At 36.7% G+C, this 17266-nt stretch overlaps 1 protein-coding gene across 1 annotated transcript in view; it reads right to left on the bottom strand.

The window, feature by feature from the left end:
- Positions 1–17266, bottom strand: part of LOC136873939 (DNA mismatch repair protein Mlh3) — a 151061-nt gene that overhangs the window by 111293 nt on the left and 22502 nt on the right. The window contains exon 4 of the mRNA XM_067147348.2: positions 1308–5121. Coding sequence (XP_067003449.2) covers positions 1308–5121 — 3814 coding nt within the window. The remainder of the gene's footprint in view (positions 1–1307; positions 5122–17266) is intronic.

Raw genomic sequence — 17266 nt, 5'->3', positions numbered from 1 at the left:
TAACGGTTCACCTGCTCCATGATTTATTGTCTTTAATAGTTCTGGATTAAGACTCCATGTCAATATGGTAGCAATAGTGAAGCCAGACAGCAATTCGCTAGCTTTGGCAGACAGAGCGTTGAAGTGAACTCTAAATGTTAGTTTTCTATCTAAAATAACACCTAGGTATGACATTTGATCCACCAGTTTTATAACTTGTCCATTCATGTGAACTACAGGTGTTTCAGCTTTCCTCTTCCTCATAATGAACATGCCGCTTGTTTTTTGAGAGTTGAACTCCAATTTATTTTCAAATCCCCAGTTGTAAATTGTATTTAGCACTGTATTAGCTCGAAAAGTCAAACTAGAATCATCATCACTTTTAAGTAGAAGAAGGGCATCGTCTGCATAAGCAATTATGTGACAGTCAGTAGATCATCACAGAGAATTGTCCAGAACCCTGGATTACATGCAGAACCTTGAGAACAGCCTTTTGTGACATTTTTGGTAAATGTAATACTGCCAATTGTGAGCTTTGCCTTTTGATTATAAGTTTCTAGGACATGATTTTTTTTTTTTTTTCCAGCTGATGTAATATTTTCAGCCAGCAGGCACTGTCAGACGCTCCTGAGATATCTAATGAGATCAGCAGCGCGGTCTTCCTTTCTGTAAATACCTCTTCTATCCATTCGACTATCAGTCGTATTGCATCCTCTGGTGACTTCTGTGCTGTGAACCCAAACTGGCTGTCATTTAAAAGACTGTTACTGCGCATTGATTAATAGTTTTTCTAATATTTTTCCTAACACTGGCAATAGACATAGAGGCCTATAAGATTTTGCAACAGCCTTGTTTGAAGATTTGATTTTGGAATAATTTTCACTGCAGCCCCTTCCAACAGTCAGGAGAAACATCAAGTTTCAGGTACATGTTAAACATATTCAAAAGTAATTTTGGGCAACATATTTGTATATTTTTTATTATATTGGCTGAAATTCCATCTATTCCTGGGTATTTATTATCACGTTGTTTGTTGATTACATGTTGAACTTCTTCAAGTGTAAAGGGAGAACCATCAACAATAATTCTCACGGTCATGACATAATTCTGGTTTGGAACTCATGTTAACTGAAACATTAAACCAGGATTTATTAATCCTGATTTAATATCATCTCAAAAATGTTTCATATACCTTACCTTTCATAAGGAAAGAATATACCTCTGTAGGTAAATGCAACACACATAAAAATATGCTCATCAAAGCTACATGTGTACAACTAGTCAACAACAAGAGTAAAGTAAAAGTAAACCTCCAATGAGGTACTTACCTAGAAAATGCTGATCAGGTAAATCTTTCCATTTTACAGTAGACAAGTAATCATCAAGGACAGCATCATTTAACAGCATACTGTGCAAAACTTCACGTGAATTTGGTGACATATCTACATTGCCTCTAAGAGCACTAGGAACTTTATCATCCAAGATAGGAGACATTCCTTTAGGAATGAATTCATAACGTTTTGACATAGTAAATGTATTAGGTTCATTTGTAGCTGGTGGATTAAATGAAGTCATCCCACTACGTTTATTCATGTAAAATATTTTGCCTTCGCTATTTGTCATCTGTATCCATTCTTCATTTTTGTTCACAATCTTCGATATTTCTTCCAATTCATTCACTTGTTCTGGATTTTTTGTTAAATTAAAATCAGGAACATGAATTGCCTGAGAGGAAGTTAAATTATTTAGAACACCGTCCTGTTCTCTAAATGAATCTTGTGAAGTTACAGTATCATTATTAATCACATGCTGAGGTGATGTGTTTTCACTAGATTCATGACAAGTATCAATTTCAAGAATTGATTTTTTACCATACATACTGTCCACATCATTATCAACATTTCTTTTTCTACTGACACTGCCAATTTGCATTTCTATTTCTGACTGTGAAATGTCTTTACAGGAATCCTTTGAAACAAAACTGAAGTATGGAGATGCATACATTTCATTACTGTTACTATCTGTTTTATCATGTTCTTCAATGAGGGGTAAATACCTTGGAACTAAAGACTCACTTTCTAGAATGTTATTCCCACTTAATTGTAAGTGTGGTGGAGTCAACTGTGTAAGAGGTATTTCACCTGAACTTGATAGTTCACTGCTGCTGTTTGATGGCTCAATGTTACAGTTACCTGAACAGTTTTCTGACTCAGAACCATTGTCATTTATATCCATGTTCTCTAATGAATTAGCCATACTCTGTGAATCTGTTTCATGAACTAATGTCTTCTTTGGAAAGTAAGGTGAAGAAATAGGTGGTATAGAAATCACTGTAATTTCAGACATGCTTAGAGGTTTAATCTGAATCTGATACTTTACACTCCGCAAAATGTCTCTCTGCTTTAAGCTATTAGTTTCACTATTCTGGCTTTCATCTGATGAATTTGGAACACATTTGTTTCCTAAGTCTTGGTAGCAATTTTCGCTATTAGGAGTAATGTATTTTAGAGTTTCGGAAAACGTAACTTTCTTTTTCTTCCACGTAAGAAACGCATTACCAATACTGGGCTGTGGATTTAATGTACACCTTTCTTCACATTCTAAATCAGAAGATGCACTCTTGGTTACCAAATCATTACCATTTAACGATTCACAAGAGCTTTGACTTTCTTCAGATATCAGATAGTCAACAATCTTTGGATTATTTTTAATAGGTAGTTTTGGGTCTGAAACTGAATTTGTTAAACAATATAATTCTGTCTGCAAAGGCATATTTTTCTCTTTATTAAAGGATGAGCTGCCAAAAACAATGTTCTCTCTTGAAACACCAGATTGAGCACCTTTATTCAAAACTGGCTCACATTCATTTAATACTTCAAAAGTTGAAAAATCAAGATCATTATCCTGCAATCCAGATGTACAGTGCACGGTCTTATGTAACCGCATAACACCTGAAATGTCATATTGAGGCCTGTCAAGTGAATTATTTCTTGAGAAGGTTCCAAAATTTGAAATATTGAGATGTTCTTTACATTCAGGTGTATTGAAATATGGAGATGTTTGATGGTTCCACTCAGATACTGGAGTTTTAATAGGTTTTGTTGGAGTGGCAGATGTAATAATATTAGGAAAAAATAGACCAGAATCAAGAACATGTGTGTCGAGGTATCTGCTATTCTCATATTCCTCATTAACATCATCCAAACAAGCACTTTTATTATATAGTTTTGAAGAGAATTCACAAGAGATTGATTCTGTTATATTAGAAATTGGCATTTCAAACATAGGAAGTTCTTTGGATGCACTAGGGAGTTTATTTCTAATATCTGATAAAAATTTCTTTTCACACACACTATTATCAACAGTACATAAAAAATCTTGTGTTGTCAGGAAATTCTTCTCGTTTCTATTCGATAAAGGAGATAAGATATTGGAAGACAATCCAGGAAGACTTACAGTAAAATTTTCCTCATCAATGGACAATGTTTCTTCATAGGATGAAATCTTTGGTGAAGAAAGTCCAACATCCATATTTTTGAGAAAACATAAGTCATCTGTTTCATTTGCAGTTCTCAAAGAAAGATTAGTATTGCAAGGTATAACATTATTCTCAGTAACTACACTCATTTCTAACAATGAAGTGGACTCATTTTTGTCATGGTACTGCCAAACAGGTTCGTTTATTGTTTCTTGAACATTTTCAAGACTTTCTTCAATTCTTTCACGCAAACTGAGGTCAGAAGGTAATACAATTCCTAGAGGTATATCTTTCTCAGCGGAAACAATATTTTGCTTACGTGTTGCATTACTGCTATTATCAAGTACTGGTATGTCTCCTTGGCAATTTTCTTTCACAAGTACTGGTATGGAATGTTTTGTATGACTTGTTGCCTCACTCAATTTTAAAGGATCTATCTTGTAATTTGTTTTAGACTTACCAGCTCGTTTTATTTTACTTTTCATCTCAGAAATGTCATACTTCTTCAAAATTTTAGATATATTTCTTTTCCTATCTTCCTCTAGTCTAAACAGATAGGCACCTTTAGTTATTTTAAGATTCAACACAGATGACCGCTGATGCTTATTCTTAAATTTAACTATTGGTGGAGTATTACCTTCAGTATCAGCACCCTTATATTTATTCGTCAGTGAAAATTCATTATTTTTGGGACCAGCAACAGTTTTGTTACAGGTGGCTGTATTTTGATAGGTATCATTTGCACCATGGTCTAAATTTTCATTAGTACAACTATTTTGTGCACAATTTCTAAATAACACAGGAACATTACCACTTATTCCAGGACTGTTCAAAATCTTTTCATTACAATTTTGAGAAGAATTTGCAATTTTAGGACTATGTACAATGCTCCTTCGCTTGGCCATAATGCCATGAATTACATTAGGCAAATTCACTGATTCTTCATTATTAAGAACAGAACCAGTTTTAAAATTATTTTCTGCTATTTCTTCACATTGTTTTCTTGAATATTGAATTGTTTTATCTTTATTTACAGTTTCTTCTTCAATTACTACACCTTTATTTCCTATGCTAACTTCTTTGTCATACTCTGTTCCCTGAGAACTGGAGGTCGTAGATCTTTCTTGAACTTCCACTAGGTGTTCTCTTTCCAAGAAATTTCTGATTGCCTCTTCAACACATTCTAAAAGAGATTTCCAATCTTCAAACTCAATATGCGTTTTCTTCGGATCCAAACATACATCATATTCTTTGCTTTCACATTCTATTTGAATAATAAATACAGGAAACTTGTTTTTCTTCTCAGGTGATGGAAATGCAAGCCATCGATCAGCAGAAACAGCTTTAGGAATAGGTTTATGTCTCCAAGGTCCATTTCCTCTAAGAATTGAGCTTTTAGCTAACAAAGCATTGATAAGACGATGCAATTTTGTTTTAACAATCAATCGTTTATTAACATAAATAAACTGTATCTGTTTCATTCTATGTGGCTCCTTACTAATAAAACCTCTTATTTTAAATCTGTCTGATTCACAACAGATAGGTGCAAGAGAATCAGCTACTGTCTGGCCAAAGATATGACTGAAGCAGGTGAGGAAATCAGTGCTTTTATGTTTTTCAAACATCACAGTGCCTTTAGAATTGTCACGAAGGCTGAAAGATACCTATAAAAGAAAGAAGAAAAATCAAATGTTTACCAAAATACTTCACAACTATGCTCAAGGGACAAAACCCAGAAATATTATATTGGACACGTTTAAAATGGAATATTTATTATTATAGCAGCTATCATAGGCCTAATTCACAACAGCATTGTTTACAAATAACATTATTCTGAAAAGCACTCATATTATGTCTTTGATACATGAAAGCGAGTCGATAATTTCTCAATTTTTGAAATTGCATGTGTTCAAGCTCGAAAATATAGTATGCTATTCAGATTTGAAGACAAGCTTGTAGTTTTATATAACTGTTGATATTGAGATCATAGCCATGGGACCAACCATTTTACATGGAATCCAAACCACAATGACATTACTTTTGCATTTTAAAAATTTCAAATAATTTGTAGGGGATTTAAACCATGACTGACTTGGTGAGAAACAAGCGACTACATCACTCAGCTATCAAGCCCCTAATAGAATTGGTTGAACATGTATTTATTATTATTCACTAGTCTTTATAGGGTAAAGTCAATTTCAAATCTATGCCTTGTTACAAATTTTCACAAGTGTAAATGACTGAATGCCTATCATCAAAGCACAGACCTTATATACCTAGGCTGATCAGAAGTCTTCCTTTTGCAATGTCTATCTTCCTGAAATTTGTGAGTATGGCAGGATGCCCAAATGTCCACCTTTGCAGACTATAAACTTCAAATGTCCCACTTTTTCATAAAACGGCAAAAGAGCGAGACCTGTTCTGTACATTCGCCACTAGTCTGTACAAACATTGCCAAATAACCATGTTGTGTATGTGGTCTTCGATCGTAAAGGCTAAGAATTTTCACACTAACTCAGTTTGGCAACATTTCCACACATCTCAAATTCTTTGGTGTTGTTTCGGACCCCTGTTAACATCAGTCTGGTCACTTTGCTACCACAGCATATGCATTACATGTAATCTGTAACCAACACCAGTATTGGGCTTAAACAAAAAGAAAAACCAAACCAAACCTGTGGCACTACAGCCCTTGAAGGGCCTTGGCCTACCAAGCGACCGCTTCTCAGCCCGAAGGCCTGCAGATTACGAGGTGTCATGTGGTCAGCACGACAAATTCTCTCGGCCGTTATTCTTGGCTTTCTAGACCGGTCAGATAGCACCTCAATTCTAATCACATAGGCTGAGTGGACCTCGAACCAGCCCTCAGGTCCAGGTAAAAATCCCTGACCTGGCTGGGAATTTAACCCAGGGCCTCCGGGTAAGAGGCAGGCACGCTTCCCCTACATCACGGGGCTGGCGCTTAAACAAAAAAGAACAATGCTTAAACGTGCAATTTGCTTTACATAACACCGACACAGATACGTCTTAAGGCGCCAACTGGATAGGAAAGAGCTAGGAGTAGGAAGGAAGCAGCCATGGCCTTAATTAAGGTACAGCACAAGCATTTTCCTGGTGTGAAAATGAAAAACCATGGAAAACCTTCTTCAGGGCCGCAACAGTGGGCTGCAAACCCACTATCTCCTGAATGCAAGCTAACATCTGAATGGAAAAGTACTTTCAACTGTGACTTGAAGAAAAAATATCTTTTTTTTTTTTTTTTTGTTTTTTTTTGTTTTTTTTGCTAGTTGCTTTACGTCGCACCGACACAGATAGGTCTTATGGCGACGATTGGACAGGGAAGGGCTAGGAGTGGGAAGGAAGCGGCCATGGCCTTAATTAAGGTACAGCCCCAGCATTTGCCTGGTGTGAAAATGGGAAACCACGGAAAACCAAAATATCTATTTATAAAAATTTAAAAAAAATTCAGACAGTGATATCTCATGTGAAATATATAGAACTTTCAGTATTGACCATGGCCTTGGTGGTACTAAAAGCATAACAAAACACTGAGCACCTAGACGCCATAAATCTGCTGAAATAAGTGCAAGTTCTTCGAAAGCAATGACCCAGTTTTTTAAAAATACTTCACTAACATGGTGGTACTAAAAGCATAACAAAACACTGAGCACCTAGACGCTATAAATCTGCTGAAATAAGTGCAAGTTCTTCGAAAGCAATGACCCAGTTTTTAAAAAATACTTCACTAACATCAAGATATCTTGAAATTGATACTTATGAAGGAATTCGAGTCTATCATAAGATTAAAGAAAATCAGAGTTTCCATGGAAATGACTGCTCTTTGAAACCAATTCAAGTGTGTTTTCAGCCAAAGTTTTCATGTGCCCGTACTAAATGTGAGCCATTGTTACTAAAGTGTTTACACATTTTTCTATGCAAGAAGTAGAACAACAATTAAGGGAGGAATATTGCTTTTCCATGCTTAACAAATGCTTCAGATCATAGACATGATTTTATCAACCATATAGTGATGTGGAAATGAAACTGCTTAATCTACAATTGCAGCCATGAGAAACCTCAGACATTGTGATTAAATACCGAGTGCCCACAATGAAAGTTATAGTATTGAGCACAGTACAGCACGGGCTGTAATGATCATAGGAGTTTGAAATTTTGTAGATATGGTAACTAAGCAATGCGCTCGCGAATTATGCCAAAAAATGATTAGTTCCAAGTTCTGTCACCAGGCGAAAATATGGCACAGTAAGCGGTCAGAACGTGCAATATTCCGTAACTCTGACGTCAAAATGTTTTTCCGTTAGAACTGAGTTGTGTCAATTTCTTGGTTGTTGCTAGGTGATGCATGTTGATTCCTTTTGGAAAGTGAATCTTTGTTGTAACGTAAGAAAGTTGAACTTTTCTATGTGAATCGTAATGCCTATTGGGAAGAGAGACCATGCACTACTAGAGAAGTTGTTTTATCAGAATGGCAGCAATAGCAACACTGCATTGCAGGAATATTGCCAACAGACAAAGAAGAAAAGAGGTCTCAAAACAAGTAATGAGCTGAAGAAAATGATTAAGAAATTTGAGGAAACAGGTGAATTAGGTGTTGCATCAGGGAGAGGACGGTGGCCCATCCCCATGGATGTTGTTGTTGAAGTTGCTGCAGCAGACAGTGCAGCACATTCTCCCAATTTTGTAACCAGTGCTCGAGCGGTGTCACGTGAATTGTCGCTACCCCAGTCAACAGTTTACAAGATTTTGCAGTGCATTTTACACTGGTTGGTATCCCTACAAATTTCATACTGTTCACAAAAGAAACCCCAAAATGTTGCACAACTCCGTGATTTTACCCTTCGGTTTCTGGCGCGCATGGAAGTAGACATCATGTGGCCAGAGAATATTCTGTAGACTGACGAGGCACATTTTCCTCTGGAGGGTGCAGTGAATGCACAGAACTGTTGCTTACGTGACGGTTTGGTGTGGTTTTACAAGCTCCTTCATCCTTGGTCCGTTTTTCTTTAAGAAGATGACCCTTCATGGGCCTGAGAGGTGTACAGTGACATCTGCACATGATAGGGACCTCCTTGTGCTACATGTGATTTCAGCTTTGCAGGAACGCAACTGTGACCACACTGTTATTTTCATGCAAGATGGGGCAACAACACATACTGCTCACCAGGTGAAAGAATTGCTTCAAGAAACCTTCAGTAATGACCGCATTATCTCTAGGCATTTTCCAGATGTGTAGCCTTCGAGGTCCCCCAACCTAAATCCATGCGACTTCTGGTTGTGGGGATATTTGAAAGATCATGTCTATCAGGTACATGTCCGGTCTCCGCCTGATCTAAAGGCTAGCATATGACGACATGTCACTCTAATTTCACCTGATATGCTGCAGGCAACTATCGGCCATGCCGTGTTATGGATGTAGCATGTTACTGAGTTTGGAGGCCATACTGAACCGTGTTTGTAACCATAAATGCTAATAAACCTCCCAGAACCACCGTTATCATGTATTTGATCTTTCTCCCTTTTTTTCTGCTTACAGTGCAGTACTGGCGCAAATGTAATGGCAAAACTTGGAACTAATAATTTTTGTGGCATAATTCACAAGTGCATTGCTTAGTTAGCATATCTACAAAATTTCAGACTCCTATGATCATTACAGCCCGTGCTGTACCGCACTGAATACCATTACTTTAATTATGGACGCCCAGTACTTAAGTGAAGTGCTGGTTGAAAATTATCTCACAAGTAAGGTTATTGCTTTCTGTGATAACACAAAAATCAATTTAGTGGAGTTGAAAGAAAAGTATGAAACACCACATTCAGAAAAGTAGACACATTTTTGGAGATAGAACTGCTAAGCATAGGATGTGGTGCACAATGCAATACAGTCAGTCATTGCCTGCCCACTGATTTGGAAACTGTGTTAATGAAGATTTACTCATTCTTTCATCACCAGCATTAAATTTGCTTTCATGCAAAACAAGAAAAACCAATGCTTAACTGGGCTAGTTGCTTTACGAAGCACCATGATGTCTCATGTGAAACAAGTAGGGGAACTTTCAGTGGTGAACTTGGTGATGCTAGCAGCTGGAGGGTGACAGAACATCAGCAATTGAAATATTGATTGATGCAATGAGCGACTTGAGAAGAAATCTTGAAAGAAAACTACATTCATTTATTCCTAGTAAAGTGAAAGTGCTCTCAACTTCATTCAAACAATAAACTAGGGCAGAAGAACTAAAAGAATTATGCATATATGTGATGTTAAACATTAAAAAACCCTAGGGCACAATAAAATAAGGTGATTGTCTCTCATGTTGGCAGTAAACAGAATCCTGGATGTATATCTAGGCCTAAAATCCAACTTTCTCAGTCAAGAAAAATTCCCGTCATTACGGAGAACTTTCCAAATTCTAAGTTCCCATGGAGGGAATTAGATATTTTTCCACCAATAGAGCATATCAAAAATCAGATCAAAAATTAGATGTATGGCTTTTCAGGCGTTTGCTCTATTAACCAGCATTTCGTCTTAGGTCTGACACTAGACTCGTCAGAGTGGGATGTGTCAACTTATCAGAAGCCTATTTAAGAGGCACAGTCTGATAACGGCATACGGGAAATAAAACTCAGTTATCAGACTGTGCCTCTTAAATAGGCTTCTGATAAGTTCACCTGCATACACCCAGCGTCAGTGGGTAGGGTCTGACACATCCCACTCTGATGAGTCTAGTGTCAGACCTAAGACGAAACGTTGGTTAATAGAGCAAATGCCTGAAAAGCCATACATCTAATTTTTGATCTGATGGAGAACTTTCTTTCGAGGATCCTGTCTCTGAATTGTGGCTTTACTTCATTTATACACAAGCCTCTACATTTGATAATGTTGTATGAAGGTGGAGGGTGACAGAACATCAGCAACTGAAATACTGATGGATGCAATGAGTGACTTGAGAAGAAATCTTGAATGAAAATCACATTTGTTTATTCCTACTGAAGTGAGTGTGCTCTTAACAGCAGTCAAAGAGGAAGGCTTGGTTAGGAAAGTTTTTTTTTTTTTTTTACAAGTTGTTTTACGTTGCACCAACACAGATAGGTCTTATGGCGACGATGGGACAGAAAAGAGCTAGGAGTGGGAAGGAAGCGGCTGTAGCCTTAATTAAGGTACAGCCCCAGCATTTGCCTGGTGCAAAAACGGAAAACCACAGAAAAACATCTTCAGGGCTGCCGACAATGGGATTTGAACTCCACTATCTCCTGATTTTTTTTTTTTTTTTCACCGACACAGATAGGTCTTATGGCGACGATGGGACAGGAAAGGCCTAGGAGTGGGAAGGAAGCGGCTGTGGCCTTAATTAAGGTAAAACCCCAGCATTTGCCTGGTGTGAAAATGGGAAACCACGGTAAACCATCTTCAGGGCTGCCAAGAGTGGGGTTCGAACCCACTATCTCCTGGATGCAAGCTCAAAGCTGCGCAACCGTAACCGCATGGCCAACTCTTCTGGTATCTCCCGATTACTGGATACTGGCTGCACTTAAGCGACCGCAGCCATCAAGCTTGGTAGGTTAGGAAACAAAGCACAGAGGAAACTGCTGTAACATTATATGGAAACTGTGTTTAATATTTAGATCTGTGGCCTGATGTTGAAAAGAGGGTTGAATTCATAGCCAAACAAGGGTTCTTCAATATGGATAAAATACTGAATTATTTTATTATTAACATGTAACAGCAGGTAAAATAAATCTGTGGAATAGATATACTTGAAAATAAACAGTGGACAGAAAGCTTTGCTCACCATGCAGAACATAATGTCAGGCATCATCATCTTTCATCAGTCATTCAGTACATCCCTTCCCTACTAGATACAAATGCACCTGTAGAAAGACTGTTCTCTCAAATAAACAGACTTTGGACAAAAAGAAAAATACTAATTTAAAAGTAAAAAGCTCAAAACGCCTTTATGATGACCAAGTTATATTTCTAACAAACTTGTAATGAATTCTTGAATTTTTTGAACATTTATTAAGAAAAATAGCATAATATGAAAAGCACAAAACACTGTAATGTCATTTTGTTCTCTGTTGAGAATCTGAATAACTTATTACATAATAAAATACACTACACATTTAATTTAAAAGTAGAAACTCTAAAAGCCATTATGGTGAACAAGTATAATTTCCAGCAAATTTGAAATGAGAGTTCTTGAATATTCTGAAGTGTTCTCCCCACTTATTCTTAGCACTATCTGAAAAGTATAACACTAGCCAACATGATTTTGCGGTAAAATAGAAAATATGTAATTCTTATGGAAATCACTGCCCTGATTCCGAAAATGATGCTTTTTTTTTTTCCTATCACATCTACTTTTGACACCATTTGGTGTTTTAGTATTTGCATGAATTCGTAAGATGTAATATCGAGAGATGTTCTCGCGCAACTTTTTTTAGAATACAATTATGTGATTTGATTTGTTATTTGTTTGCAGTTTATTATAGGTTTATTGCTGTATAAATATTAATTTTGTAGTTGAGGTTTCCTGGTAAATTCATAACAAACTCCCCCAGATACACAACAGACCATGAGGTATGTAGGATTGAAGATAAGACAGTTGAGCGTTTGTCTTTCATCTTACCATCTTAGACCACTTGAATAAACAGACGTGTTAAAAGCTCCAGCCCTTACGCAATGTTTATGATGGACTGATAAAGCAGTTTCCTTTCAAAGATAACAGTGTTGCTTGAGACGGGCTCCAAGAAGTACCGGTACGTGTTTAGCGCGTCTTTTAAAGTTCACATTCATTTAATTGTAGGCCTATCCTGTGCGTGAGATTTAATGTAATTTAATTTCAAATTGATCACTAATAAGTGAAGTTCTAGTGTTTTAACACCATCATGGCTAGTGTTTCAGGGGTGCACAGAAGACAGTGTAAACAAAGTCCTCAAAAGTTTTGTTACATTTGTTTGTGTTTGATTCCACGGTGCATCAAATAGACTCGTTTGTAAAGAAACTTTATTTTTCTTACTTCAAATTGAAAGTTGGGGATCAAGACAAATCTTTCGCACCTCATATTGCGTGCAATACCTGTGTTGAGGGACTACATTACTGGTATGAGGGCAAACGAAACTCAATGCCATTTGCTATACCCATGCAATGGCGAGAGCAAAAGAACCATCATGACGACTGCTAATTTTGTATGACCCATGTTGTCGGTTACAATAAGAAAAGTAAAAACAAAATTAAATATCCGAATCTCAAGTCAGCTCTTCGACCAGTTCCTCATGAACCTGACTTACCTGTACCTACTCCACCTACTCACTTGAGTGAGGAAAGTAGCAGTTCATTGCAATCTGACGATGAAGAAATAGATTTCAAGCCACATCAATATGACACCCCTTCAGACAAATTCACGCAATCTGAATTGAATAATCTGATAAGGGACTTAGAGCTAACCAAAGAAAAAAGTGAATTACTTGTTTCAAGATTGCACGAAAAGAATATGTTGGCACACGGTGTTACATTTTCCTGGTACCGAAATCGTAACAAAGAATTACGAAAGTATAATACTCAAGAAGATGAACTTGTATTTTGTACGGATGTTTCAAATCTTCTACGTCAATTGGGAGAGAAAGAGTATGATCCTAGTAACTGGCGTATTTTTATTGACTCTTCCAAAAGAAGTTTAAGGGCTGTTTTGCTTCATAAAACAAATGTTCTGGCATCCGTACCACTTGCACACTCCATAAAAATGTCTGAAACATACGAGACCTTTAAAGTTGGTGCTTGAAAAAAATTAAATACCACAAGCATGGGTGGCACATTTGTGGTGATTTGAAGATCATTGGATTGTTGCTGGGACAACAAAAAGGCTATAAAAAATGTCCCTGTTTCCTATGCGAATGGGATAGCAGGGCACGGGATAAACATTGGGATACAGTGAATTGGCCAGAAAGGAAACAACTACAACCAGGATCCAAAAATGTCTTGAATGTAGGCCTAAGTCTTATTGACCGTGAAAAAATTCTACTTCCACCCTAGCACATCAAATTAGGATTGATGAAACAGTATGTCAAGGCATTAGATAAAAATAGCCTATGCTTCCAATATTTATCCACTAAATTTCCCTCATTATCAGATGCAAAAATCAAAGAAGGCGCATTTGATGGACCACAGATTCGTAAACTGAAAAATTTCACAGACACGATGACCAAAATTGACAAAGAGGCATGAAACGCATTCAAAGATGTAGTGACTAAATTCCTTAGCAACATTAAGGACCCTCAATACAAAGAAATTGTAAGGAAAATGTTGGTAGAGTTTAAGGAACTCGGTTGTAATATGAGCCTTAAGCTTCATTTTTTAGCTTCGCATCTGGATTATTTCCCTCCAAATTTAGGAGCTGTCAGTGAAGAACAAGGTGAAAGGTTTCACCAAGACATCAAAGATGCAGAACGATGCACTTCCAGGGACGTTGAGGTGTGAATACGATGGCCGATTACTGTTGATCGATTGCACGAGACGACCCTTCTAAAGATCATTCAAAAACTTCAAAAAACCGGAAATTCCACAGAAAACGGAAAAAGATGGAGGTGTGAATCTAACCTGCACATAATGTAACAAAACTATGTATGTTTAACCATGTAATTTTTATTCAGGGTACAGTTATATTAATTTAAAAGCAACTGTACAGCCGAAACTAAATAGGCGCTTTATCCTTCAGTTTCACAAATTTCAATATACATTAAAAATATAATACAAACCATCTACTTGCTTACAAGGCAGCATTTATGTGTATTTAATGCATGCAAAATATGATTACATTTTTCAAGCTGAAATTTACATTAATATATCAAATTTAATCAATACTAAGTATCAAAAATTTTACGTAAGAACAAAATAACATTTTGTAAAATTGCCACTAAACCAGATGTGATACGCCAAAACTATTCTCGAATTCTGCGTTAAGAAATTTGTTCTCTGTTGAGAATCTGAATAACTTATTACATAATAAAATAGACTACACATTTAATTGAAAAGTAGAAACTCTAAAAGCCATTATGATGAACAAGTATAATTTCCAGCAAATTTGAAATGAGAGTTCTTGAATATTTTGAAGTGTTCTCCCCACTTATTCTTAGCACTATTTTCCTTTTTACCGCACAAAAAAGGTTTTTTTTTTTTTTGCAGGCTAGTGTAATAACATTAAATCTAATTTTGTCCTCTGTTAGGAGTATGAATAAATTATGTAATAAAATAATACAATACATCAATAATTGTATTTTAATTTCATAACCAATCTGTACTCAGAAACTTATTTCAGGTATATGGATAAATGCCTCCTTTGGCCAAAAAGAAACCCAGTCAGCCTACGTACAGTATACCAAAACCATGAAGAGAACTTCCATTGACTAATACTATTCTAAACTGAAAGTCATTTTGATGCCTTGCTCCCTGGCTGAATGATCAGCATCGCTGTCTTCAGTTCAGAGGGCCCAGCTGTGTCAGCAATTGTATTTGCACATGGTTAATTTCTCTGGCTTAGGGATTGAGTGTTTGTGTTTGTCTCTTAATATACACACAACAAACCACACTACCAACCATCACAGAAACACTCAAAAGTGAACACATCCATTCGCATAGTGTTGGTGTCAGAAAGGGCATCTGGTCATAAAACAAGGCCAGCCCACATGTGCAACACAGTTCGAACCTGTGATCCCATGAGGTTGTGAGAAAAATGGCAGAAAAAGGAGGAGGATGTTTTTTCTGAACCTCCACGAGTTTCCATCACAGTCAACAATGTAAGCTGTGGTGGGACAAAGAACTGGAACTGGATGTTGTGTGCTGCAAGAAGTTAGAGTTTGAAAATGTAAAAGTTTTTTTTTTTATTTAACATAACTGAAGGATTTTATTTTGTTTGTAAAATTTTGAGAAATGAAGAAATAAGAACTCTGGACTTCGCTGGAATATTTGTTTATGTAGGTGAAATATATGTATAATAATTTTTCTTTCAGGCAATAGTAAAATGTAAATTAAGAAAACCTCAAGATTGGATTGTTAACATTGCAAGAGTGATAAAGTGATTCGTATATCATGATGTAATTTGGTAACATTTAATTTGGAACAGCCTGTACCGCACGTGCGGTTAGGGATGTTGAAATAAGTGATGTAATTTATCTAGCGTCTGTTGCCCAGAAATCACCATATATGGTCATGCGAATGTATTGGTAAACGAGAATCTAGTGGAAATTGTTTCTTATTGGTTGATTGTAATCGGGCCATATCCGGTCTTCTTGCCGGCTTTGGAAAAATGATGTGTATGCTCAGCGTCATTTTCCATCCGACCGCCCTAGCGAGCGTTCGCGCTCGAGGGCTACCCTCGGGAACTTCTGCCTTTCCGAGGTAAGTGTTATTTCAGTGCTATTTTCATGTTATTTTCAATGTTTTCTGATTTCGTTTAATTTAATTTAATTCCTTTGCGTTTCGGTATTTTCTTGGTTAATGTGATTTTCAAAGTTTTAATATTCAACGTGTCTTGAGTTTGCCCTAGATTCTCGCTTTCGTAATTTAAAGTTTTTCTCCTGTCTTTTATCAACTATCCATTCATTTGTGTTTTGGTTTCGTAATCATTCCGTTAGTCAAATGTGTAAAGTATCTGCTGCTCTGTTATATAATTTAGTCTCTTATAATTTTGGTTATTTGTTATTTTTAATATAATTGAGCTAGAGGGTGTTTCATGTAAGTCTTTTCTCCCCCATAACGTCATACGTTCCATGTACCTCGATAAGGGCTTCCCGCACGTTCCACATCCTGTCTTAGTTGTCACTTTAGGCCTGTAAGCGTTTTCTATATTTGCTTTAATTTTGCGTATTTTAAAGATGTCAATACACCGCCACTGCGTTATTTACAACTATTTCCTTAGTCATATTATTAAGTATTATTATTATTACTATTATTATTATTATTATTATTATTATTATTATTATTATTATTATTATGGTAACCGTAATTGTCCCCGGAACGGTTACAAACAACAAAGATCATACAAAGATTGACCTTTTTGGAAACCTGGGCTTCAACCTGTAGAGTGAAACTGAATGCAGACTATGATTATACGAAGGGTGTTAAAAAAGAAACAGAACATTATATCACCCCTTTCTTGCTTATTGTACAACATTTTAAGCACTGTCCCTCTCACAGTAGGCCCCTCCACTGGCAATTTACCATTCCCATTGTGTCTTCCAGTTTTTGCAAGCCTACTGGAACGCACTTTCTGGCATGGCATGCAGGTCTCTTGTCGCATTGTCCTGAATTTCCTTTATGGTTTGGAAACGTTCAATGTGGTTTTAAGTTTGGGAAACGGAAAAAAGTCTGCTGGGGCTAAGCCTGGAAAATATGGTGGATGGGGCATTATGGTAGTGTGATGTTTTGCTAGATAGCTGCAGACAAGGAGTGACACATGAGCCAGTGCATTGTCATGATGCAACATCGAAGTCTGGTTTTCCCACAATTTAGGCCTCTTCCTGCATAACAGCATCCTTCAAACATGCTACAATTCCCTGGTAGACTTCCTTGTTTACCATCTGTACACGTGGTACAAATTCCTGATGGACAATGCCTTTGAAGTAAAAAAAAAACACAATCAACATCACCTTGATGTTCGACTGATTCATGCGTGCATCGACTGCACTGATTGTTTCAGTATCATGTGAGGAAGTTTTGTCAATTTTGTAGCAAAATTTCACATACACATGTTCTTCAAGCTCTTTCATTGTCACTTTGGCACTAATCCGACGAACAGC

Source organism: Anabrus simplex, chromosome 1 (assembly GCF_040414725.1).
Source record: "Anabrus simplex isolate iqAnaSimp1 chromosome 1, ASM4041472v1, whole genome shotgun sequence".
Taxonomy (NCBI): domain Eukaryota; kingdom Metazoa; phylum Arthropoda; class Insecta; order Orthoptera; family Tettigoniidae; genus Anabrus; species Anabrus simplex.
The sequence above is the reverse complement of the archived record's forward strand: the minus strand, read 5'-3'. Positions and strand labels throughout refer to the sequence as shown.